Source organism: Tympanuchus pallidicinctus, unplaced genomic scaffold (assembly GCF_026119805.1).
Source record: "Tympanuchus pallidicinctus isolate F22 unplaced genomic scaffold, pur_lepc_1.0 scaffold8, whole genome shotgun sequence".
NCBI classification, from domain to species: Eukaryota; Metazoa; Chordata; class Aves; order Galliformes; family Phasianidae; genus Tympanuchus; species Tympanuchus pallidicinctus.
Genome location: NW_026294802.1, coordinates 16,281,617 through 16,307,158, shown reverse-complemented (window position 1 = coordinate 16,307,158; position 25,542 = coordinate 16,281,617). Strand labels below are relative to the sequence as shown.

The window sequence follows — 25,542 nt, the reverse complement described above, 5'->3', positions numbered from 1 at the left end:
ATGATAAATCAGCTTGTTGACTGTGGGATTTTGGAAAACAATTGTATTTCCCTTCACATCAGAACTGTCTGGAGAGCCCCAATCCCTCCTGCTTGCAGCATCTCCCAGGCCTAGGGGCTGAGGCCTCAAGGAAACCCTCTGGTGGTAACACTTGGAGTGGGCATCTGAGGAGTGAGGGTAGGACAAGGCTTCTCTTGCCCTGAAGGTCAGGTTTGAAGGTAGAGGAGCAAGGACGGTCAGACCAACAGATACACTTGAAAGGAACAAAACTGCCCCTGTGGCACTCCACATGCCTGAAACCATAACTGCTTTTTCCAGTTTTATGGGCTCCAAGCCCTGCTTCCCCATTTGTGTCAAATGCTGAGTCCACAGGATGGCCTTCATCATTTTCAAAGGAGCAGGGCAGGTTCCCTGTTGGGGGGTGTTTCAGGCTGGGTTCCCAAGATGCAGTGTCTCATAAAATCAAGGTTTATGTTTTCCTCTCCCCCCAGCAAGAAGCAGTGCTCAGAACAATCTCAGGGCTCAGGATCAGTCTTCCCAGGAAGCAGCACTGAGGGTATCCTCGAAGGAAGAGCACTGCTCTCCACAAAGGTGTACCCTGAAGTCTTGTGCAATGCAAACGGCAACACAGCAGGAGCAGGGCCATTCTGGTGTTTTCCCATGTATTACCCCATTTCAGTAACTAGTCCCAACTCCCATCCCCTCCTGAGCACTCTTGACTAAATAATACCGCAGTTCATGGGAGACATTTCAATGAAACAGCACATGACGATTTGGAAAGATGCTCCCTTGCAGAGCTGACTCATAAAGAACACTGAGAAACGCAGTGATTAAACAGCTAGAAAGATCTTTCAGCAGAAAAAAAAAAGAACATGTCCAAAATTGTCAAGCTGTATGTTGCTTTTTATTTCTGTACTTTGCTTTGGGTAAGAGTTTCATTTGTCTCATTTGTCTGAATATGATGCACGTCAGATTTCAAATCCTCTTCTCTCTTACTAGACACAACATTTAATTCTATTACTCTTGTTCTTCATCAGCTGCGTGGGAAGGTGGATGAACTCTTTGTCTTGTGGAAGAAGATGTTTCAATTGCTTCTTCAGTCTCCAGCTAGGAAAGACCTTAAATTCAACATTAGGGATACTGGAAAAAAAAAGAAAAAAAAAAAAAAAAAAAAAAGAAAAGCCTGGACTAGCTTGGAAAGCTCTGGAAAAATACTCGAAGGAGAACAGTTGCCATGGCAATGTTTCTCCAATTTCCCTTGGGATGACAGAAATACATGTTGCAGACAGCTCTCCACCCACTGCACACCTCATACAGATCCCAGTGCTCAGGCACAGACCAGGCACAAACCCACTGAGCTTCCAGGTCCAGGCACATGCAGGGTGGTACAGCTGCTCACCAAGGGTTTCTTCCTTGGTTCTTGGCCTGCAGAGCAAGAGGGGTCATTGGGGGGCACGCAGCCTGAGATACTCAGCTATACTGGCTCACAGGGTCCTGGAGAGGTAGAAGGGCCACAGCAGGGGATATAAACAGGCACTGACTTGAATCCCGTGCTCAATGCGTGGCTCTGAGTTGATCCACACACTGGAGGATCCAAGTGCTCAAAGATCCTGAAGCACCTAAATCCCGGCTGTGTCTTTCACAATGTTTCATTTCCATTTTTACCTTTGAGAAATCTCCACCTAAAATCCAGGTTCCTGAACCCAATTTTCTCATCTGGGTTCCATAAAAGATATGTCTGAGGCTGCCCCAGGATCTCGTGCCACCAATCAGCCAGACCCAGAGCTGTATTCATTAAGAAGAGTGCAGCTCCTTCCACCTCATTCACCCACGTTTTTCCTCATGGAAACTGGGATGTGGGTAGGAACAAGAGCCAGGAAAGCTGCATGCACCCAACTCTCACCTGGGCATGGACTGAGGATGTAGAATTAGACACCATTTCCAAAACCATTTGCACTGACCCATCTTCTGCAGCAGCTCCCACAGGAGACTAGGAAAAAGGCATCTGCCGTGCCCAAAATGTGTCCTGCGCTACAGATTCAGCTGAGAGCAAAGCAGAAAGATTATGAATGAGATGACAAAACCAGCCTGCTGCTGGCATCGGCACTGAGCAGACTGGAAGCATTTCATCTATTACTGTCAGAGAAGTCACTTTTGTCACTGATCCTGCTCCAATAAATCAAGTTGCCAAGCAGTTTTATGGAGGCGTTATACATCCAAAGCCACTTAAGGTCCCGTTAAAAGAGATGCATTTCTTTTTTAGCTGAAGTGCTGTCACAGAAGAGACTCACTGTTCAGAGAGCTACTGTAAAAGAGGCATCATTGTAATTACAGCAAAGAGGGACAGTGTGAGCTAGGATCCACCATCTACTTCCCTTGTCCTATCGCTTTTGGGCAGCCTTGCAAAGCTGAAAACTTGCTACCAGAAGCACAATAGCTGCTCCTGCACCATTTGCCATGGTGATTGATGAAAATGGTGAAATAATGATGTTACTTCTACATTCACCATAAATCAACCATTCCTTCAAAGTGACTAGAGCACTGTAAACCTGCCCAGATTTATAGGGACAAACTTAACCAATTAGCTCTTTTATCAGGGCTGCCATCTTCTTAATGCAGTGCTAGATATATCCAGGTATGTATCTGCAGAAGTGTTTATTTCCAAAGCTAACAAAGCTATGATCATAGCAGACTTAAAACCTTGGTCTGCAAATGTTCACCCTGTGGCTGTCTTTATATTAACAAGTTCTTCTGTGACAGCAGAAGCTGACCAGATCAAAGCATTGGGTCTGCACATGTACATCACCTAGATGCATACACACACACATAAACACATGCACATACAGATTTGCGTATATGTAAGTATGTATGATTCGGAGGTTCAGGACAGATGGAGACTGCTCCGTCTTAGAGCTCTCCTGCCCCAAGTGCATGAAGCTGATGCTTTTAAACTTGGTTTTGTTGAAACATGGCCATCCTCGTGGCTGTCCTCACTGCCATCACAGCGCTGCTGCGCATTGCACGGGGCTCACCACACTGCTAGCCCCATTTATAACTGTTTGAGTGCAGGCACCAATGAAGATAAAAAGCATTGCAGCTATCAGCTCATTAGCAGCACTGCTGCTCCTTACCTGGTAGGCAGAGATAACCCCCAGCCTAACCTCAGCTGCCCAGGAGGCAACGCCAGCTGCTGCAGAGAGCCAAGGGTTGCAGGAGAGGCATGACAGGAAAGGACAGGCAGATGTATGACCCTCGCTATGCTCACCCCATGCACCCAGATCCCATCAGGCAGCTCTCCAAGGCATAGAAGCATCAGTGCTGCCTTTCAATTTCCCCTGCTCTGTCTTCTTGCATCCATGCTGGTCTTGGGTCAAAAATGCAGAGAGCACCTCTGACTTGGTTAAGCTGCTGGTCCCAGCAAAATGAGTTTGTTGGAGTGCCTCTGATGACAGCGGAACATCTGGCTGTCCAAACAAACACTCACCTAGTGACAGAGCCATACACAAGAGCTGGTGGCCCTGCTGCCCACTGAACAGAATGTCAGCCTGCTGGAAACCCTCGGCCCTTCTGCACACAAGGAACTCCCTGCCAAAGGATGAGTATAGTAAGCTTACACAAAATTAAATGGACAAATGCATGGGATAAAGTTTGTCTAGGTCTAAAACACCTGCAGTAGCAAAAATCACTGAGCCACATCCTACTAGTCATTCATTATGCCATATATTGCTGACAATAACTTCTGTGATTCTGTACTAGAGACTGGGGGAGTATTTAGAAATAGTATCAGCACAGAGTTGCATTTATCCTGTATTCTGTGTCAGGTTTCCTCTACTGCCCATCACTGGAAGATACATGGACCTTTGTGTAACAACACATAAAACGATTCTAGATGTGGCTGGACGTGGCTCTGGGCAGCCTGGTCTAGTGGTTGGCAACCCTGCCCATGGCAGGGGGGTTGAAACTAGATGATCATTGTGGTCTTTTTCAACCCAGGCCATTCTATGATTCTAAGATTCTGGACAGAGGGCATGTTGAAAATCACAATCATGAATATCTGCCTGAATCCCAGCCCTAGAAACACACAAGTGAACACAGAGCGTTCCTCACGTGACACCCCGAGGTAACACCCCAAAAAAATCAGTAAGAGTTTTTTAGTGGCTGAAAGCCACAGAAAATCAGTTTCCATCTCACACAGTCAGATAATGCAAGGCCACACCAGGATACCAAAAATAGCAATTTATTGAAGAAAGCACTATGACTTCTTACAGATGTGAGATGATTAATATCCCAAACTGGCAATTTGAAGTCTTCCAAGTCAACAGCTCCCACTAAGCTCACAAAGTCAATGATCAGCAAAAACTGTAACTCACATTATTGTATTTGTTTAGTTAAAATTCTAGAGAATGCACACAGAACACAGGCATCTTAGCTTGTATGGAAAAGGCCGTTTAGTTCGCATAAGCTTTTTGATACCAATAACACTGTTTATGAAACTTTATCCTGTCTGCTCAATGCTAAAGGCCAGCAGCAGAGCTGCAGAGGCAGAGCTTCCAGAACTGGTAGCTATTGGGTCAGATGTCCTTGCTTTTTGTTCAGAAAGTGTGTGCATGTTATGAAACAAAAACAAAATAGCTTCCTCTGTACCACACTGCTGAGATGTGCATCTCTGTGCATATCAGGTTTATTACTGATCTTTCCAATATCTGAGACTTCACAGCATGAATTTTGAAAAATTTCAGGATTACAATCATTGTAATATATTTGTATCATCAGTAGCCAGAAATGACTATATCCATAGATAGTCTATATGTGACTTTCAAAATCAATTCAGGAATGTATAAACAGGGCAGAACTACATCCCTCCATTCCACACCCATGCAGATAAAAATAGTTTGTGGTAAGAACAAGTCAGAAAGGCCTTTGCTTCTTAAAAAAGTCATTCACAACTTACCACGCTTCCTGAACTCCCTTTGTTTCCCTTGATTTCCTTTTGATTTCTTTTCTCCTGTGCTGTAATAATTAACCATGGCAAACAGCTTTTTCCTTGCTTTTACAAAGTCAACTAAGTCAATCTAGTAGTCATCTACTTTTGCAAGTCCTGACCAGCTGCTGTTGCATACAGGGAACTGAAACTCTCTTGTGAGGTCCACAGTGAAGTTCTTACATGACTCAGCAAAAGAGAAAATTAAAAAAAAAAAAAAAAAAAAAAAAAAAAAGCAAACATCAGAACTTCAGGTTTTCTCCTATTACTGATTTGTTCTCAAAAAAAAGACATAGGTCACACAGCTCAACTGGCCAGATCCCAGGACACCATCCGAACAATTTTGTTCAGCTCCAGCAGGAAAATGTCTTTTGGAGAGCACCTGAACCCTGAGGCACTTTAGCATCAGAGGGGTGCACTTTGTAGCAGAGCAAGGAATTGTACAAGTATCCATAGTGGCACAGTGCATGTAACCATTACAGGCATCCTGCTGTCTGCCTGGAAGAGCTGACAGCTAAAATGCTGATTTGATGCTTACCAAGGAAAGACTGACAGTGTCCTAATACAAGACCCATCCTTAACATTCTATCTGAAGTTTCAGAAAGGCTGCTCAGTATCTGATGTAAACTCACATTTTCAAGAACAACCAGGCTTTCCTCCTTTAAAGACAGCTGCTCAGAGTAGCCCTTTTGAAACTCACTTCATTTAAGAAGAGAGATCTGTACTTACAGACATCCCACTAGATGCTCATCATTCATCAAATGCACCCTCAGATGACAAGTAATAGGTACCTGCTTTTTCACAGTCTGCATTTTTCTAATTCAATTAGAATACCACATGCATTTCAACTTTGGTCCTTGTGTTGGCTAGTTTTAGAGCAGTAGTGGGAAGGTGATTAAATGGTCTTGGGGTCTTACTCATCACACTGTCCCGCTGCTAGCTGAGATCAGAATACAACACAATCTAGAATGTCCTACTTCAAACAGAAGGGACAGCGGCAAACAGAAATCTTCCTCCAAATAACTTTTTCCAGTCAGATGACAAAAATGTTGCTTTCCTGCACACTATAAGAAAACGTAAAGGATGCTTATTTTCACTGCATTGTTTTGGTAGCAATGCTGATGTCCCTCATGTCCCTTTACATTGTTTTTCCAATTGCACAGATGCTTGCAGCATCTTACTGCTGCAGCAAGCTCAAGATGATAAAAAAAGCCTGTATGCACTCTCATCATATTTCCCTGCCTGCTTCAGGTAAGACTAATAGCCTGCCAGCACTTGGACGTGACTCCTGTCAGGAACCAGTCCTGGTAACTGATTACTTCAGCTGCCTCAGCATTGAACTTTGGGAGCATGAGGAAGATAAAAGCAAGTCACTGTGAGATCATGAGAGTCTGTGATTGAGAACTTGGTCTGCAATGAAGGAGCGGGATCATCAGGATGTGCAGTGTTCTTTCTTCTAAAATGGTTAGTCCATAAAAGACCAAGGCATGGGTATGAAAGGAGAGGATAATGGCTTTCTGCCTCTGCCTAGCTGTTAGTTCATTTTGAAGAGAAGACAGACAGAGTATGGGGAGCCTGTCAGTGCAAGGCAGCATCACTGGGATCCAGACGCTCACTCTTTCACAAACCAGACCTCATTGCGTCTCCCATAAGGCTTCATAGGGGGGTCATAACCATTGCAGAAGTAGAAATCCTTGCGGTATGCAGCTTCACTTCCCAAAGCAGTCTTCAGTTTGGCAGCATAGTTCACATAGTCCACCTCTTTGGCATAGCCACCAAACTGCCTGTGAAGAAATCAAAAGTGCAGAAGAGCTAAGCAGTCCTGCAAGAACATGGAAATAAAGAGAACAATGTATAGAACAATGTATTTAGGAACTCATTTTGATCCAGGTCCTGCCAGGATCCACTGGTGCAGGCACAACTCTTTGGGAACCAGCACACTTTATTTGCCACAGATCAGTAGTCTCAAAGGTTACACAGCCTGGGCAGAGTTGACAGATCCCACACAGACCCATGTGTATCAGTCACTAGAATGGGCCTGCCCTTTGAATGAGTGCCATATCAGAGGAACAGTTTCTCAGAGCACAAAGTTATCTCTAAGCCAGCTCAGACCACGATCTTTCACCAATGCTGTCAATAAACATGTTCACTGGGGTGTGAACAACCACCTCCTGGAAGCAAGATTGAGGGACGGAGGAAAAAGGGAGTCAGGGCATAGAGATACTAACATGTGATAGCCTAGAACCCAAAATGTTTTATGCTAATCTCCCACCAACAGAAACTGTTTCCACATCAGCCTACACCTTGTGGCCCTGCCTTAGGGCCAAGGTTTGAGACAAAATAGCTCATTACAGCATTAGCAGCCCACATCTGCAGCAAAGGCCAGCTGCAGTCACAGGCACAGGAGGACCCAGCAGTCTCTGACAGTTCAGTCAGCCAAAAAGGTTGAAGAGTCAGGGGTACATCCCATGGTAAAGAGCTTCTTGCTATTGTGATGCTAACTGAAGCTCAGCTTAAGCTGGCCAACATCCAAAGACGTTCTTCAAGTGATTTCAAGCAATGCAATGACTGCTTGTACCCATGATGGACTCCAGTACATAGGCCTCAGCTGATTCCTATAATCTGGTGGGAACCACACTAAGGGACATGCTCGATGACTAAGAATCATCGTGATCCCAGAAAATGGGGAAAACAATGGTTTTCAGAGATTATAAATGACTCAGCCCCTTCATACTTACCCTCCCCAGCTCTTCACCTCTTCTAGTGAAACAAAAAAGCCTTTCAGGGCTAACCCCTGACCCCAATGATAAAAAAAATCCATATTCCAAATCTGTGCAGCATTAACCATGATAAGAAATGACATAAACTATGTGCCTTCATGGTCTAGAATGATCCCCCTACCTCCTACCACGTGCATCCCTTGTCCCGGAAGTCACCAGTAAAATCAACACTGCCCCTCACAGCACCCTAAAAACCTCAGCACTTCAGAAGTCCTAGAAATCCCAGGATCTGTTCCTTACGTGGAATAAATGGTCATCCCTTGTCTCTCTTCAATCTTAATGCTTTCATCACTAGGACGGGGAGGACTGGCTTGAAATTGGTTCGGGATTCGCAGATAGACCTTCACTTTCTGCTGTAAGGAGCCATCTTCAGCAGGAAAAGCAGTGATGGAGACAGGAGCAGTCATGCCCATTCCAGCGCCTGAAAGAGAGGCGGAGAAGTTACTCCAGAAGCCCAGGTTCTTGGGAACTCAAAGCATTAACAGAGCTCAGAAAAGCTAATTTTGGTTTAGAAGGCTCATTGTGATCTCTTTGCACAATCCAGTTGAGAGAGTGGGGTCCTTCGAGGTACGCAGAAGAGCTTTTAGGCTTTTCCTTGCACCAAATCTCTCTCTTTTGCTTTCTATATAAGGATCTTGGGAGCTAAGGGTCACCAGTAACCTCTGGATGGTTCTTCATTAATGGTCCTGTTTTTGTGGCTCTCACTATATAGCTCACATCACCAAAATGATCTTTTCTGACAAATCACCTCTAATACAACCTACAGTTTTCTGATGCAGTGGCATATTTGTAACTGAAATATTATCTATATGAGTATTTACAACATTATCATCTGTATTTAGTGGTTAAGCTACAGTCAATACTGGGTGACAGAAACTTTCTCCTAAACCCTTCCAAATGCTTCCAGAGACCCAACAAGTTCCAGTGCCCCAAAACTCAGAGACAGTCTGGCTTTCAGGAGCACTGTCCATGTTCTCCTCTAGTCTGTACTGTAGCAACAGCACACCTCTTGTCTGTTTCTAAGATGTACATGGCGCTCAAGAACATTTTTCTTCCCTTTTTTTCTTTCAACAGTAGTGAACCTACAACCTTCAGGATTAGGCACTGAAAAGGCCAAGACCAAGACATCCTTCTCATTTATTTATTTTACACTCTGATACCATACCTTTCTCCAAACCATGTTACGGAAGGTACCTTTTCCTCTACAGCAACCGTGATCATCACCTTTCTGAAACTGTAGGGCTGTAAACGCCCGTTCCTTTCCCACTCAGCTTCTATTCCCATACAGACTATATAACTCCTTCTACCACATGCTTGAGAAAGGTATGAAAGTCAGAGTATATGCTTTAGATCTCTGTGCTCTTATCATCCTGTTCCGGATGATTACCGATGCACATACTTTAGTAAGCTGAGAATTAGAGGCAATCACCTGGAAGTGCCATTATAAAACACTGCAAAGCACTATTAAAAAGCAAGCTCACTGTTCATTACCCTTTCATGAATAAAAGTCACCAGAGTATACAATAAAAACTCAAGGTCATAAAAGTCATCTAGTTGCCTACAAGGACAGGTTTTCTAGGTGTGATCACAGAACCAAAGCACTCCAATTACCCTGGATTTCATTAGCTACCTTTATACAGCTTGCAGGCTGTGATGAGCACGTGTGTGCCTGGCCTTGAAAACCTCACTGCACTCTACAACTTCCTGAAGGGAGGCTGTGATGAGGAGGGGTTTGGCCTCTTCTCCCAGGCAACAAACAGGACCCGAGGAAATGGCCACAAGTTGTGCCAGAGGAAGTTTAGATTAGACATAAGGAAAAACTTTTTCTCTCAGAGAGTGGTCAGGCACTGGAATGGCTGCCCAAGGAGGTGGTGGAGTCGCCGTTCCTGGCAGTGTTCAAGAGGCGTCTGGATGAGGAGCTACGAGATACCGTTTAGTGCTTGTGGTAGCAGTGGGAATGGGAAGGTTGAACTAGATGATCTCGTAGGTCCTTTCCAACCTTGTGATTCTATGATCACCCCAGCGGCAAAGTAATGCAAACCTACTTAAAAAAACAATCTTTGCAATGTTATCCTCAGAGAGGAAAGAGAGAGGAGTGGACTCACAGCAAGACCTGGCTGGACACCTTATCCTGTAGTTAAGTTGATTGCTCTCACTGAGGGACCATGCTCACCCTAGACCTCTAGTGATGGGGCCACATGGGCTGCCGTAACACCAGCTCTATCAATGGGGCTCCCATTGAGCAGCCACTACAGCTGCCCAGCGAGCATCTCACCTTTGTCATTGCTTCCTCCAACATACTTGAGGAGCTTCAGCGCTGCTTCCTTCGAGGCTTCATCGAAGGGCTTCCCTGTCACCTCCACCACAGCAAACTGCCCACCTTCACACTCCCTCTCCTCGTAGCTGAGCTGCTCCTGAGAGAATTAGGATGTTTAGTCTGGAGGAGGCACAGGTGAAACGTTATTGCTCCTGCTAATGACCTGAAAGGAGGTTGTGGTGAGGTGGGGGTCGGCCTCTTCTTCCAGGTAGCAGTGATAGGATGAGAGGTGATGGCCTCAAGTTACGCCAGGGGAATTTCAGGTTGGATATTAGGAAAAAGTTCAGAAAGAGTGTTTCTGCAGTGGCACAGGCTGCCCAGGGAGGTGCTGGAGTCACCATCCCTGGAGGTGTTCCACAACCGTGTGGCACTGAAGACAAGGTCAGTGGGCATGGTGGGGGTGGCCTGGTGGTTGTACTCCGTGATCCTAGTGATTTTTTCCAACCTTAGTGATTCTGTGCTTCTGTGACGGCGAAGGACGAGAAGGAGAAAAAGAAGAAGCTGTTCCCACCCTTCCGAGCCCGCGGGCAGGCACTGCCCCACACCCCGTCCCGGGCCGCTCAGCCTCCGCCGAACACCGAACACCACCCAGCTGCGCATCCGGCAGCCCCGAGCTGTGCCCCAGCGGCTGCCCGCCCCGCCGCCTACCTTCTCCCCCTTGCTCAGCACTCGGTAGGGCCACGTTTCCACCGTGCTCAGCAGCGAGTTCTTGATCATGCCCAACATGTTGCCGTCTGGCCCGGCCCGGCACGTCGCTCCCAGAGCGAAGTGGGAGGGTCTGCGGGCGCTCCGCCACCCGCAGCGCGCGGCACGACCGCTAGGATGCGCCCGCGGGCCACGGCAGTGACCCACAGGGTGGAGGGGTGGGGGAGCCGGGCGATGTGTATCGCCGTGTGGGGACGGGTGTTCGTCTGGGGGAAAGGAGGAAGCTGGGGAAGGGAAATATAGGAAAATGGACGCGCTGACAGAAGTGTGTAATGCTTAGCGTGTATCCTTAAAAAGCGGAAAATAAAACGGTAAATGTGACATTAAAGCATTTCCCTCTAGAGACCTGTGAGCAGATGAAGCAGTTTGAGCGGCTGGACGTGACCATCTGATCCAGCTTGATGTGGGCTGTCACACAGTGAGTGACAGGAGCTGCTATCAGTAGCGACAAGGCCACAGATCTGGTCACTTATTTACCATTTGTACAATTTCATTCCCCGCTACGCAAGAAGTCCAAAATCTGTAACCCATGATGCATGTTGCAACTCACTTCTGGCTGTTTGTTTCTGGGGGGAAAAAAGTGAATTTCTCTCTTTAGATGGGGAGTTTTGACAAAAATACCAGTGTGCACCTATTTGTGTAGGAAAAGGTGGGCTGGGTCAGACCAGACGTGTACCTTGCCCAGTCCTTTGCCCTGTGTCAGAATTTATAGGTGAACATGTATGTAGAAAGTAAAAGCATGCAGTGATTGGGTCTGGCCTTGCAGCTCCAACCATCCACGACTGAGACTTCCCTGGGCCAGAAATCCTGTCTTGCTTTCACATAGTCCTGGATGGATTTTATATAACTTCATACAATTTCTCATTGCCTGATGAGATGCTCATGTCTGAAATACAAATAGATAATGAAAGCTGACGTTTGTGTTGTGTTCTTCCTCCACATAGGCCAAGGTGGGTAGTATTCAGCCTTGAGGAAAGTGCACAAAGCAGCCCCTGGAGGGAAATGTACAGCTGATGCTGCAGTGCTGCCTCGTGGCTCCGAATGCAGTACAATGAGGAAGAGGTCGATGGGGTCTTTCTCTCCTCTTATTCCCTGTTATTTGGGTAAATATATTATGAAATCAGAGTAGTCTGCATTTCCTTAGAAATTAACATGAAAGATTTGCCTGCAGAAATTATGATGAAGGCTTTGACTGCAGTCATCATGAAATGGCTGAGTTCAGGATCCATAGAGCATCCTTGATGTATAGCAAGCTCATTGCACTGGACTTTAGGAGACCAGACTTTGGCCTCTTTGGGGATCTATCTGCTTGCTAGAGGACTGTGGGACATAGCCCTGAAGTGAAGAGGGGCCCAAGGAAACTGGTTGATATTCAAGAATCACCTCTTCCAAGTTCAGAAGCAATGCACCTCAACAAAGAGGAAATCAGACAAAAACACCGGAGGCCTGCATAGATGAACAAAATGCTCCTGGCCAAACTCAAACACAGAAAGGAGACCTGCAGGCAGTGGAAGCAACAACAGATAGCCTGCGAGGAATGCAGAGAAATTATCCGAGCAATGAGGGATCAGATTAGGAAAGCTAAAACCGTCATAGAATTAGATATGAGCAGGGACATCTAAGACAAAAAGAAAAGCTTTTGTAGGTATGTTAGTGACAAAAGGAAGATCAGGGAAAATGTGGTCACTTTCTGGAAGGAAACAGGAGACCTTGTTACTTTGAGCAGGGAGAAGGCTGAGTTACTCAGTAACTTTTTTCCTCAGTCTTCATCAACAAAAGTTCTAGCCATGCTGCCCAAGTCACAGAGGCAAAGGTGTGGTCTGGGAGAATGAAGAGCCACCACTACATGAGAAGATCAGGTTCAAGATAATCTAAGGAAGCTGCAATTGAACATCTGATGAGATACATCCGTGGCTCCTGAGGGAAATGGAAGTTGATGTTGCTAAGCCACTATCCATCATATTCGGGAAGCTGTGGGAAAATTAGGTTTACAGCAACTGCAGAATTTATACATGGGAAATATTTACCAGACTGTTTCATGCATCTCATACGTCTCCCCCACTCCTTACTCAACTCCTTGATCCCAGCCACAACCTTCCTGTGTTACTTCTAGTCCATCTTGAAGGATGTCATATAAAACTAGATGCTCCACTTTCCCTCTTGAAGGTATTGTAGCGTCACTGAGCTACTTTCCATATGCTCAGGTATTGGGAGAACTTAAAAACCTAGTCTGCATACTAACTGTTTATAGCAAATGTGTCTGCAAAACAACAGTCTGACCAGCTTACCCCACAACCATTTAGACATAATCAATTCCTTATTTTTATTCTCATAAAGTGCTTAAAAAATAGTTTATTTTTATCTCTGGCCTTTATACCTATGTTTCAACAGATTGCAGGTATGCCATTAGCTACAGTGCTGGATGGGAATCTCTGTATTTTGCCATTAGAGATCTTTAGAGATCTGAAAAGTAAGCCTACTCTTTCCTTTGTTCAGTTCATAACTTTCTGCACCGTTTTTTGTTTGTTTGTTTGTTTTGTTTTGTTTTGTTTTTGTTACCAGTTTTACTACCAGGAAAGCAAAGATGAGCTGAAAGCAAAGTATACTATGTACACCTGAGCTTTGGGAGTATGTAGTTCTTCTTTTTCTACAAATCTTAATTATGCTGAAGGATATGGAAGTTGATGTTTGCATGTGGGGAAGATACTCTGTGAATAAGATATCAGCTGAGTTACCAGCCAGACATTAATTGAATTACCAGTGATTTCTGGGACTAAGCTGTTTCCAAAGCTATTTTGGAAAATCTCTGTTGACATCTAATTATACCAGTAGGTATCAAAATTGTTTTGGAGAAACATCACCTGTTTTCAAAGGGTCTTGGCAGAAGTCACTGTGATGCCATTCACAGTGTTGGAAGTTATGGGTATATCTATTGCATAATGTTTTTGGTGCCTACCTGCAGGTAGCCAAAAGAAAGCTAATTGAAGAAGATAGGTGTTCAGCTTTGGTCCCAAGAATCTGACATAGCATCACTCCTGAAACAATACGCATAGTTCAAGGTTATCCAACTCTACCCACTCTCTGAACACGTGAATGGGGCATTCTTTGCATTGGTGGAGAATAGGTTAAGGCTATATTTTAAAACATGACTTTCTCTCCCCCTCCTTACCCAGCTGGAAGTGCAAAGCACTAATCTATCTTCCTACATTCATCCGGCATTCAGCACTTTTGAAGATTGAATTCCCCAGCTGTTTCTGACAGAGTGCTGTGAAAATAGGACAGAGAAATTCAGCTGAACTTTTTAAAAAAGAGCTTACCCTAGTAAGCAGAAGGAACGACAGCATAACCTAAAGGTATTCACACTGAAGTAGACCAAGTTTCTCAACTTATTTTGCATAGGACACAAAATAATCATCGCTGAAGACCAGGTCCAGATTTGACTTACTGACCTAGGCTTGAAATAGAACAACAACATGCAGAAGTTCTGGTCTCCTCGGTAAAGTCATCTTGTATGTACTTTAGTTTATTCTGTTTAACAGTGTCCCAATGAGAAAGGCTTAAGCAGGTGCAAAAAATAAAGGCTTTCCTTTTTTTGCTGGTAGAGAGTTAATTCCTCTGAAGTCTCCTGCGCGCAGGTAACCTTCTCCTATGCATTGGGAGTCTCCGCAGCTGAGTATTTCCACGCCTCTGGCTCTGCAGAGCGTTAATTCGGATGGGAAGGACAGCTTTGTTGATGACATTGAGCCTTTCATTCAGTTCTTCTAGCCTTTTCCGTATGGCCTGGACTTCCCTCACAAGATTCTCCACAGCTGCAGAAACAGGGCGGAGACTGCAGAGAAAGTAATACAGAAGAGTAACTCTGAGGACTATTCTTGAACAAGCAAAATAAAGTGCCAGGCCTTGTGTTTCTTGAAGAAGGGAGGGCCCTTCATGCTGAAAGAGCTGCAAGCAACTAGTTAAAAGATTCTTCCAAAACTTCAGCACTTCCAAAACCATTGTGCTGGTCTATTAACAGACCAACTTCTTCTCCCTGCACAATGGCCAAGTCCATTAGTTGATCTGTAACACAATTCATTTTTCCAGCCTGTTCTCACAGGATTGAGGTGCTGAGGACAGAGTAAATTTTATTCAGAGTAATTCTTACAGTCATGGCAATTGGGAATATTTCCCAATAAAGTGTGATCAGGTTAGTCAGTTTACTAGGGTGCCCAGAGCTGCCAGCATAACAAATACCAACAGTGGGATTCATCTCTCTACACTTGAACAACTTGAAAATTAAGGAAGATGAATCCTGGTTGAGGCAGGACAGCCAGGGGAAGTCTAAATCTTGCCTCCAGATGAAGGGAATTACCTGGAGATCTCCGGCAGCAAAGACTCTGGGTTGTTCAGCAGGATGTGTTTCATTTGCCAGAAGATGCTGTTTCCCCATTTCTCAAGTGTTTGAGTAATGCTGTTAATGCCTCCTATGTTGACTTTGTCAGCTAGGTTAGCAGCATGGCCATGGAAGGGAGAAAAAAAAGTTTGACAGAAGAAGAAAATATGAGCCAATAATCTAAGTTTAATTTCCCTCCCCTTCACCTCAACAGTGAGTTGCAGTGAAATGCCAAATATTAAACATATGAAGGATCTAAATTAAAAAGCAGATAACTCTCCCTCACCACATATTTCTCTGCCTTCTGTTGCCAGAGTTTTCTGCTGTCACTGGATGCCCCAGCTGACTATTTCTAAAATCATTTTTCTCCAAAAAATCTCAGCAGCTACCCAGGAATCAAGAAAGAGCACTCATGAATGAGCAGTATGTGTCCCACTCCAAGGACAATATAGGCAAATCTTCAGCCGAGTTAGCAAATACCTCCCATGTTGACCCACCACATCTTACCGCCTTCTCTGTAGTCCCATTTCAGATTGTGGTCCAGAAACTCCTCCCGGGATTTACTGCAGGGCAAGAGGATGAAGAAGAGGAAGAGAGGAAGAGTCACCATGATGGTGGTTCGTAGGACCTTGACTTTCCCCTGCTCTGTGGAGACAGAAAATCTTGCTAGCTGCTTTATTTCTCTCTTTCCTCTCTGTCTCTGTCTCCCATCTGTGACCCAAACACCAAATTTCTCTCTGGTAATGTATTTCTTTGAAATATTTTTTCAGGCTGCTCAGCATGGTTTCTAGAGAAGCAGAGGGACTTTTTTTTTCAAGGGCACAAAGCACCTTACTTTTTTTCAAGCTATAGATTGGAATGGAGATGCTTCCTCAGTGGGCAGCAGCCGGGAAAGTAGCTTCACTTTGTATGTAGCTATGCTAGGATAGCACCTAGCACTTAGCTATAAATGTTATGTGAATGTCAAGGGGTGGCACTAGGACACAGAAATAGTTACACCCCCGCTTTACAGTTAGAGAACGCAAGGCACAAGCTAGCAAAGCAATTCATCCAGGGTTCAATATGGGCAGGAATAGGAAATTGTTCTGTTTGACCTTATTCACAACCCAGTAGCATAACTGAGACATTGCCTTGTAATGGGGGTCTCAGAGATAAAATACAAGCAAACAAACACCTAAAAAAACAAAGCCTCGTGCTGTCTCTACTTTGCCCTGGTACCTGGGGGGGTCTGTTCCTTATCTTTCAAGTTCACCATCATTTCAAAGCACATGGAAGTCAAGTCTAGCTTATAGGCCCTCCTGGACGTGTCTTTCTGCAGCTTCTTGTCACGCTTATTTGTTATTCTGTCTTGAGTATGTAGGCCTTCAATGTTAAATTCCATATCTTTTTTTTTTTTTTTTATGTCACAGACAGCTGTTCCAGTAGAAACTGGCTGGAAATATCAATTATACACATATTGCACACAGCAAACAGAAAATGTGCGTTGCCAACTTCATGAGTTTTAGTGATGATTTCAGTCATCTGTAGTCACAGTGATGGAAAGCTTGTACGAGAAGCAGGCACATTCAGAAAACTCAAATTACTCCCCTGTTTGTATACATGCATCAAAAGTCTAAGATCTTGCTGCAAAATATGAGGACATCAAATTGCTTTTTTACTATCATACAACCCTCATTTTCTAACCATCTGGGAAGAATACAGCCACCTCAAAACCTATTGAGAGCTGTACCAAATAAAGCAGAACATAAATAAATCCCTTTACTTTGCGCTGTTCTTGCATTTAATCACTTGTGTATCTTAATTGAAACTGCATTTATTTTTCCATATATTCAAATGCAGTAGTATGAATATAGCCATACTGATGGAAAACGTCTTGCTATTCTAAAAATATTACTTTCCACCTGTCAGGATGTACTTTGCATTCAGTATTCTTCTTCTAATTGCAGTGTTCATTTAAAGGAAAAAAAATAAATTGCCTTCTTCCTATCTCACATATACACACACCTCTTCTTCCTCCCCCAGCTCACCCAGAGTGAGCTGCCAGAATGCAGATCTCTGAGAAAGTTTGATGATGTCTCTGAGGCACATGAAGAAACAGTCTCTAAGGATGTTCTTGAAACTATCTGCACTGACACCTCAACCCCTCTGCCTCTCCAGTCTTCCAGATAAATGCTCAAGTCTTTGGACTTTTTTTTTTCTTTTTCTTTTGATGACTATGTGCTGCACATCCCTTTTTAATCTTCCCTGATGGGAAGGGACTTACTAGACAACAATATCTCTAATTGCAAACTATTTTAAAATGCTGCCAACAACAAGGAGACAGTGTGGCCTTCCAACTCATTTTGAGACATCCTGAAGAGTCTGGCCATTCCTTACCCCTTCCACATACCACCTGTTTCAATACCCTAGGGCTGGAATACTTTGATCATTCTGTATTTAATAAAAGCAGGATTGTGATGAGTTCCACGCGTATCTAGTACTGAAAGTCCAGCTGACTTGACCTCGAACTTTTCAAAGCATCAAGCATCCAAATGGATCACAAGACCAACATGCTCTGTTCGCAGAGTCCCTCAGGGACCAGTTTATTTGTAGCTTTGTTACCACATTTCTGAGCGTCTGCTGTAATTTGATATCAGGATAAACATCAGGTTGTAATCATTTTGAAACAGGTTTCCATATCTCAGATACTTACACAGAAATCAAGCTGTCTTCTCTCTCTTAGGTGGAACTGTAGAAGGCAATTGGATATTTGCTAGGAAGGTTTCTAGCAGAAAAAGTCTGCAGGGTCATCTGTAATAGGAACCAGATGCCAAGCCTAAGTATGTCTTCAAAACTGTCACAGCGTTGCACTGGAAAATACTGTCAGGGTAGAAAGCAGATTCACAAACACTCGCACATTTTTGGATGAAAGCTCTTTTCTAAGTCTAGAGAATAACAATGAGGTAGTAGTCTTGTTACTGCTACTACTAATTACAATAGTATGGCATGTTCTCTGACAGAAAATTACATCATATTCTGTCCTTGGAGCAGGGTAAGCATGGTGATTCACTGTCTTCATGTGAAAGCAATGAGAGACACTCATTATCACACAATATTTTTTTCTTCTTTTCATCTCTCAATTCCTCACTCCAACAAGATAGAAAAGCTCCACAAGCCAAATACCCTGAGCACAGCCAGGATAGCTGTTGTGCTATCCAAGCCTGAATCCCTGTCCCAGAGCAAAGGAGAACTGCCAGAATCTGAGCACCCATCCCTGTGCCCCAGTGTCACTCACCCCTTCTGTCTCTGGCTGCTATACTCCATTTCCAGTAAGCACACAGCAGGGAACAATGACAGAGCACTGAGATTTCATTGGTAGCCACCCCAGATTTCAGCACAGAGGGGAAAGCAGGCAATGGCTTGAGTTCCCTACTGTCCATGGGCTGTGCTGGCTGCTAGGATGTTGGGGAATCATCCAGGTTATGCTCTCCTGGTACCAAACACAGCTTCCTTTTGGAGTGCGTTCTATCCCTGCCTCAGACATGTGAGATGTTGCAGAGTGGTTCAGAGCTCACCTGCCCTTGTGCGGCAAGGAGGATTGAAACCTTTGCCTTGCACTTCTAGATGCTCTGAACATACTCTCTCCTGATGCCGTATGTGAGCATCCATTGTGTTAGATAAGCACATGCTTGCTTTGAGGTGAGGGCTTTGTTGGTTAGAGCTAGCAGTCACTGTGGTGATACATAAAATGAAGGAATTTTTGCTGTAATATTGGGCTGCCCGTGAATTAGCTTTGTGGTTTGCATTTGAGACCTGTTCTACTCTCATAATTTTCCCAAGTTCCTTTCAAGCTATTTTCAAACTAAAGCTGAAGAGTGATACTGGATTTGGGGGTATTTGCAGAGAAATAAAATACACTTCTAAATGAATCAGGGAGTTTGTTCTCAGGTAAGTCATAAATGCATAAAATATAACTTCTATTCCAAATAATAGTAATGGACATTTAAACAACAAAGTAAGTATAAGACTCTCAATTTTGTAAAGAATCTCAAGATATAATAAGGATGTTTAGAATTTTTCTGTCTTTATTTCCATATAAAATACTTTAAGGATATTTTAAGGTTATGTTACTTACACATGCAGCACTGAAATTTTCTGTTTTATGTATAAAATCAAGGAAGTTTTAGGTGCTATAAATGAAACAGTTACGCATAAAAAAACATTTAGTAGCTGCACACAGTATCTCAGTTAATGCCAGTTCTGCTGGAGCTCCCAGGCTAGGATTCTGAAAAGACTTTGAGCTTTGTAGAGGAGAGAGCTGCCAAGTCTGTAAGCTCAGAATAAAGAAGGCGCAAGCCCTCCCTATGAAGCAGGTGGCATTTGTTAGCTCTCCAAGCAAAAGAATGGGGTAATATCAACATTAGCATATGGCTGCGGTGTTATGTAATGGTGGAAACAGCAAGGAAAATGCCAAAAGCAATTTAGAAATCAGAGCCAACAATGTTAACCCAGCTGCTCTGATACATCTGGAATATCACCTGTTACAAAAGCCCTTATGAAGAATCCCTCCGTTTAGATGCATGTGAGTTAAATGCTGTACATTGCTACACATTCAGATGCCTCTTTGGGTTACTCAGCCATAACAATACCTTTATGTTTTCAAGTTTGACAATAAATTTGACATAACACCAGAGTAACAGTAGTGCTTTTGCATATAATTAAGAGTTACACTGCTCATTTTCTACCTGGATGTTCCATGAGATCAGAGCACCCAAATCCAGGTCCAGAACACATATCCACCGTAAATCATGATATCGGTCAAGTACATTTTGAGGAGATAATACACACTTTCTTCCTCTTCTCCAAGTGTACCTGCCTTTTCAGGATGTGTCTCATCTCCATCTTCCACGTAGAGCTCCCTCCTAAAAAATTCCCTCTCTCTCCCTGGATAGGCAAATACAGTTCTGGCACTCTCCATGTCTGTCTGTCTGTCTGTCTGCCTCAAAGGATCTGCTCACTCTTTCTCCCACCTCTGTTCTCTGGAAATGTAGGTAGCAATCTTCCAGCCTCCAAGTCTACACCACTGTGCACACATTCTCTCCTCTCCTGAGTTTGTCAACCCAACAAGCTCTTTCCTATGCACATGGAGTCATCTCCTCCTCAGGAAGAAAGCAAGCACTCCTGGAAAAGAAGGCAGAGAAGGGCATACAGGCATTACCTGCAGTCTTGAGGACAGTCCTTCTGGGATGAGACTTCCAAATCTCTGCCTGCCTGCTCCTCTTCTCCTTACCACCCCCTCTGCATTTCAGCTTCCACTGAATGACGTGTCCCTCGTCATTTCCCTGCTCTTTGCGTTCCCACAGCTTTTTTTGTGGAGCCTGCTCCAACTGCACCTCTCCTGCCCCTCCCTCCCACTCCTGCAGGCTGGCCGTCCCCCCACGCATGGTAGCCTCGAGGGAAGGGAAGGAGCGTGGAGCCTCTTTGAAAGCAGCCCTGCCCATGAGGATACCCCTATCTCTCTTTGCTGCTGGTTCTTATAGGCAGTGCTCAGCCCCTCCAGCACAGCTATCCGCCTTCTCCTAATCACACTTTCCACTATGCGCTGTTCTTCTCTGGCTGCTTGAACCCTCCAGCCATCCAGCCACGAATTAGTTCACCATGTTGTTCCTGCCTCTTAGCAAGCATGCCAATTAATTCCCTGCTGATTAGTTCACTCCCAATGTGCTCTGCCAAATCTATTTCTGGTGGAATAAACAAGGAGGGATGAATCGACAGCAGGGTTATTCTTTTTTTTCCCTGTTCCTCCTCCTCCAGGTCTGTGTCTGCCAAGGCTAACAGGCTCAGGTCTGGTCAGCGCTAGACAAAGTGATTCCCAAAGAAATGCAAGGTATTAAAAGGATAATTTTTGTGAAGCAGGAGGTGAGGCCTCGGATCTGATCTCATCTGTGTCACACTGACATTTTTCAGTGATTTGAGGATGTGCAGCCGCTGCGGCCCTGAGCAACACAGTTCCTGCACATCTAGGCTCATGACTAGACCTACGGCACTGCTTGCAAGTGCAGTGGCCAAATCTGCATTCTTCCTTATATTACTTATCCAGTATCAGCTGGCAACAACACCCTTTCTGCTTCCTGACCAGGCTATTCTGATTTAAAACTCTGCTGTCTGTGGCCAAAATGTCTGTGCTAAGTAGTGGGAAAAAAAAAAAGGTCCTTTTCCGCAGGGTGAAGGATTGTCCAGCCACTCAGAATAAAAACCCAAGTCCAGCAATAACGGAGCAAGAGGCTGCGTGCAAGTTACAGTAAGATCCAGATCCCCAGCTGTAATGGCCTCCGCATTGAGGTTGCAGCACGGCAGTGCTGGTTCACTCAAGGTGAGGAGGTGATGGGCAGGGAAACTGAGTGGGCTCCTCCTGAGCATATCTATAAACATCAGACAGTGCTTTGCCAGCCCAACTCATGGAAGAGGTCCACCACCAGGGCTACCTGTTTCTCTGACACTGAGCACCAACAATTCAGGCTACTCTTGCCTGCTTCAGTCCCACTGGCTTCATGGCAGGGAAATTTCTGAGAAGACTGCCCTATTACAGAGCCATGCTACTGAAGCTACTGAAGAAATACGACACTCGGTTGCAGAGTTATGAAACACCAGTTTTCAAAAGCAGCACACAATACACAGGCTTAACACAAACCAGCCTCCGGAAGAACTGGAAGGTTGTTTTGTCAGACTTCAAGCAAGCAAACAAAATGTCCAGGCAACAAGCAAATAACCCAATCATCTGTCTCCAGCTGTTCCCTGTTTAACACTGGGTAGATGCAGTCTCATTATGCGGGGACACTAGGACACAGATGAGCCTTGAATGAACCTGCTGGGATATCCAGATGAACACAGCAGGGCACTCTGAGGCACCCCCAGTCCAGACTGTGCTGCTGAAGGGTTGTGCTCAACATCCCAGACTTGTGCTGGCAGCAGACTGTCTGTGCAATTCTTGGGATTACTGGGGGTAAAGAACATAAGGGGGCTGCAGTACTTTCCTTCTCTGCCTCCTGCTTGCTACCATCCACATTGCCAGTAGTGTGAATGAGGAGCACTGGCCAGCTCCCCATTCAGACAGGGAGGGATACCAGCATCCATTTTCCACCACTGTACTGAGCTAGGCAGAGATCAGGAATTTCATCAGTACAGTGAAACAACAAGAAACTCACTGTTTCACTTTCCCATTCCTTTCTTTTACCCTTATCCTTCCCTTTCCAGCTTTGACTGCCTGAGCTCATCAAAAACTCTGCACTGCTAAAACTTCCCTGAAATGCTCTTGCTATAGGTAGCAGAAAACATAAAGTGCTTTGTACCTGCTAGGAATGATATCACTTTTGCTGTTTTGACTTACTCTTATTGTTTCTTCCTGTTAGCTCTTAGTGCTTGATTGCATTTTAATTTGTTGTTTGGACAGATATTTCCTATTTGTTGCAGTACCTGCTCACATGTGAGTTCTCTGTTTTGGAGAGACTCAGCCAGACACTGGGGTACCAAGGATTGTGTTCCTGGGTCTGCCCACATAGCCATAGTCAACAATACAAAGGAGAAGGGCAGGACAAGAAGAGCGGGCAAGCGTATTAACTTAGCACACACAGAAGTGCAAAGATACAGGTTGGCACATGGGGCTGCCGACAACCCCACTTTTCGTCACATAAGAATCTGCATGCATGTTCTGTGGGATCACCAGACCAGAGGTGAGATCAGCACAGACTCTTTGAACATCATTTTCCCTGTTATGAAGTTCACCAACCACTTATGGTTCTTCTGCTGTGAGCTCCAGCAGCCTCCACACTCATTCTGCAGGAAAGAGAGGGGCCCAGCAGAGCAGCAGGAAGGCTGACTTTGCTGCAAGCTGCCAGTGACTTTACCACTTTTCAGTGTGCACGATCAAAAGGTCAGCCACCAGCTGCAAAGAGGGAAAAAAATGGTTACCTTTGAGGACCCATGCTAAAGGCAGCTCATCTTAGAAGCAGAAGGCAGGATCAGCAGGGATGTACAGGCCAGCATTTGGCAGCCTGCACATAAGGCAGCTTGACAGAGAGAAACAGTAATTATCGCCAAGGCCAGCTAATGAACCAGAACTGTGCAAACACAGAACCACTGTGAACCTAGTGTGATCATGTAACCGTGCCAGATTCCATGTGGTGAACCAGAATAACCTGGCCTGGTAGTTTGTGACGCTGTGGCTTCAAATACTGTCTTCCTGCAGCCAGGTGCAGACACGACAGCAGAGCCTCAAAAGCTCACTGGGAGGTGTATACCTCTCAAGTCTTACAGCAAAACTGCATGCACAATCATTTCATCATGCAGCTCTCCCAGAGTGACCTGCTTTAGTTGGAGTATTTTCAACAGCAGTTTTAGTGGGGCCCTTTCAGAATCAGGGAGCTCTATACAGCCACTCATACCAAATACTACGTTTGAGAGGAGAGCCTAAATGTAAATAGATCCAGACATTTAGGCTGTCCCATCCTACATGCAGAATTCAGCATTTCTAGCATTTTAGAATAAGAGGTAGTGGCATGAAGTTGAACCAGGGGAGGTTTAGGTTGGATGTTAGGCACAATTTCTTCTCAGAAAGACTGGTGGTGCTTCATTGGAACAGGCTGCCCAGGGAGGTGGTGGAGTCGCCATCTCTGGAGGTGTGTGGATGTGGCACTGAGGGACACAGGTAGCGGGCATGGTGGGGATCAGTTGGTCTTGGTGATCTTGGAGGTTTTTACCAACCTTAATGTTCTGCGATTCTATGTTTATGTGCAGGCAAGCTGGAGAAGGCTGAAATTTCTGGCAAAAGGTTGGCAAGAAAGAAGGCAGTGCTGCAAATCAACTCAAACCTCTTCCACCATTTATTTGTCCCACCCTTCACTAAGTGAGCTGCAGCTGTACAAGGGAAATCACTGTACAAAAAGGTCAGTATTCCTCACTTGTGTGATGCTCACTGTAGGCTGGTCCAGTGGCTGAAGCTGAAGTTAGGACTTGCACAAGCACAACACAGATGAGGGGCTTGTGACTATGTGTTTCCATGCTTTTTGGCTCGTAACGCTTTTCTAAACAACCACATTGCAACCCAGGGCTCTCAGACTTACAAACTTAAACCGCAGTATTTCATTTTTTCAGCCTCTTATATATTCAAATTGATTTTAAAAAAAAAGTAAATAACAATTCATGTAAAAGCAACATTCATATAAATGAATGATTTATTTGTAACTTCAGTTTTATTTTCACAGCTATTTGATTGATATTAGTACACTTGACAGGCCCAATCTAAATGCAAATCAGCTTCCATTTGCAATGTAAATTAGCAAAACTTCATTTTTCATGCTTTGCATATTATTAAACTCTCTGAACACTTTGCTCAGCCACACATTACCTCAAAAGCATCCGTTTTCACCATAGATCACTTGCCTTTGCCCTTTAGCCTCATGGAGGTCTCAGGAATTGGAGAAGAGCCATTTTTGTGGGGATGCATGCATTTAAAAGTGGGTAATGCTGTGCCATAAACACAAGAGCACTATAAACCACAGTCTCTTCTAGTGTATGTGTGTGTGCCTGGTGTTAGAAGACCACAAATGAGGACATCAGATTTTCCAGTTCACAGTTCTGGCTGTTTTCTGCTGCGTCCTTGTTTCCAGGTCTAATTAATGCCAGAAGCTTTTTCTTAGAAAGAACCCTGCAGGATAGCTCTTGTCCCTCTGTATCACAAGATTTGCTAAGTGAGACTTGAAAAGCATCCAGAATCTCTCTTGTAAATATTGACATAGTTACGGGATCACCACTGCTCCTAAATCAAAAAGTGGAGGAGGAGAAATGGCAATACGGAACAGGACTTTGTACTCAGAATGACCTAGAAAGAAAGGAAAAAGAATAACTCTGATGGCTCCTTCATGTGCAGCTTCTGAGGAAAGTCCTGATCTGAGGCTTGATGACATCAATGGAAACAGTCCCAGTGGTACTAAAAGATTTTGGATTGGGAGCTGTTTCTCTCTTTCCAGTTCCTATCCGAAAAAAAATCAACCAATTCCCTTCAACAGTTGGGCCACTTGGTGTCTCTCTTCTGCTCCCTACTTGCTATGAACGTGTAAAGAGTCACAGAGGGAAAGGGCAAGCATGTCATCTGAGGGAATGGAAAGAGAACAGCAGCAGCAGATGCGGTCCTAGCTGGTCAGACTCTCGTCTCTGGTGTCGGACGTGCATGGGGCTGGGAATCAGGAAGCTGGGGCTCTATGGCTTTGGGGAAACCACAAAACTCTCCTTGCTCAACTTCCTCATTGCGGGAAAGGGAGATTGTGGTGAAGATGGAAGAGAGCGTTGGAAAACACCCTGGTATGCTTTTGTACTGTAATTATAAACCGCACAATAAAACCAAATCAAGATT

The 25,542-nt window shown here is 44.6% G+C and overlaps 1 protein-coding gene and 1 long non-coding RNA gene across 3 annotated transcripts; both read right to left on the bottom strand.

Moving 5' to 3' along the window:
• Window positions 1-4,221: 4,221 nt before the first annotated feature.
• On the bottom strand, window positions 4,222-10,869 carry HEBP1 (heme binding protein 1). Its single transcript, XM_052669530.1, has 4 exons — window positions 10,727-10,869; window positions 10,037-10,175; window positions 8,002-8,182; window positions 4,222-6,765 (listed from the first exon to the last, which is right to left on the bottom strand). Exons 1-4 carry the CDS (start codon window positions 10,802-10,804, stop codon window positions 6,594-6,596), a joined length of 570 nt encoding a protein of 189 aa, XP_052525490.1. The 5' UTR covers window positions 10,805-10,869; the 3' UTR covers window positions 4,222-6,593.
• An 829-nt stretch (window positions 10,870-11,698) lies between these two features.
• LOC128074059 (uncharacterized) lies at window positions 11,699-20,595 on the bottom strand. 2 transcript variants are annotated; one of them, XR_008202965.1, is made up of 6 exons: window positions 20,353-20,595; window positions 17,848-17,945; window positions 15,663-15,800; window positions 15,135-15,264; window positions 13,953-14,612; window positions 11,699-12,754 (listed from the first exon to the last, which is right to left on the bottom strand). It is a non-coding gene; the product is annotated as an uncharacterized LOC128074059 (long non-coding RNA). The 2 variants fall into 2 exon arrangements; XR_008202964.1 differs by lacking the exon at window positions 11,699-12,754 and having other exon boundaries at window positions 13,316-14,612; window positions 20,353-20,581.
• Window positions 20,596-25,542: the final 4,947 nt, after the last annotated feature.

Bases quoted from the DNA above. Each gene is read 5' to 3' on its own strand.
- HEBP1 (XM_052669530.1), bottom strand. From the start codon at position 10,804: ATGTTGGGCATGATCAAGAACTCGCTGCTGAGCACGGTGGAAACGTGG. The intron at 10,176-10,726 runs GTAGGCGGCGGG...TAATTCTCTCAG, and splicing joins TGCTGAGCAAGGGGGAGAAG to GAGCAGCTCAGCTACGAGGA. The intron at 6,766-8,001 runs GTAAGGAACAGA...ATTTCTTCACAG, and splicing joins GGGATGACCATTTATTCCAC to GCAGTTTGGTGGCTATGCCA.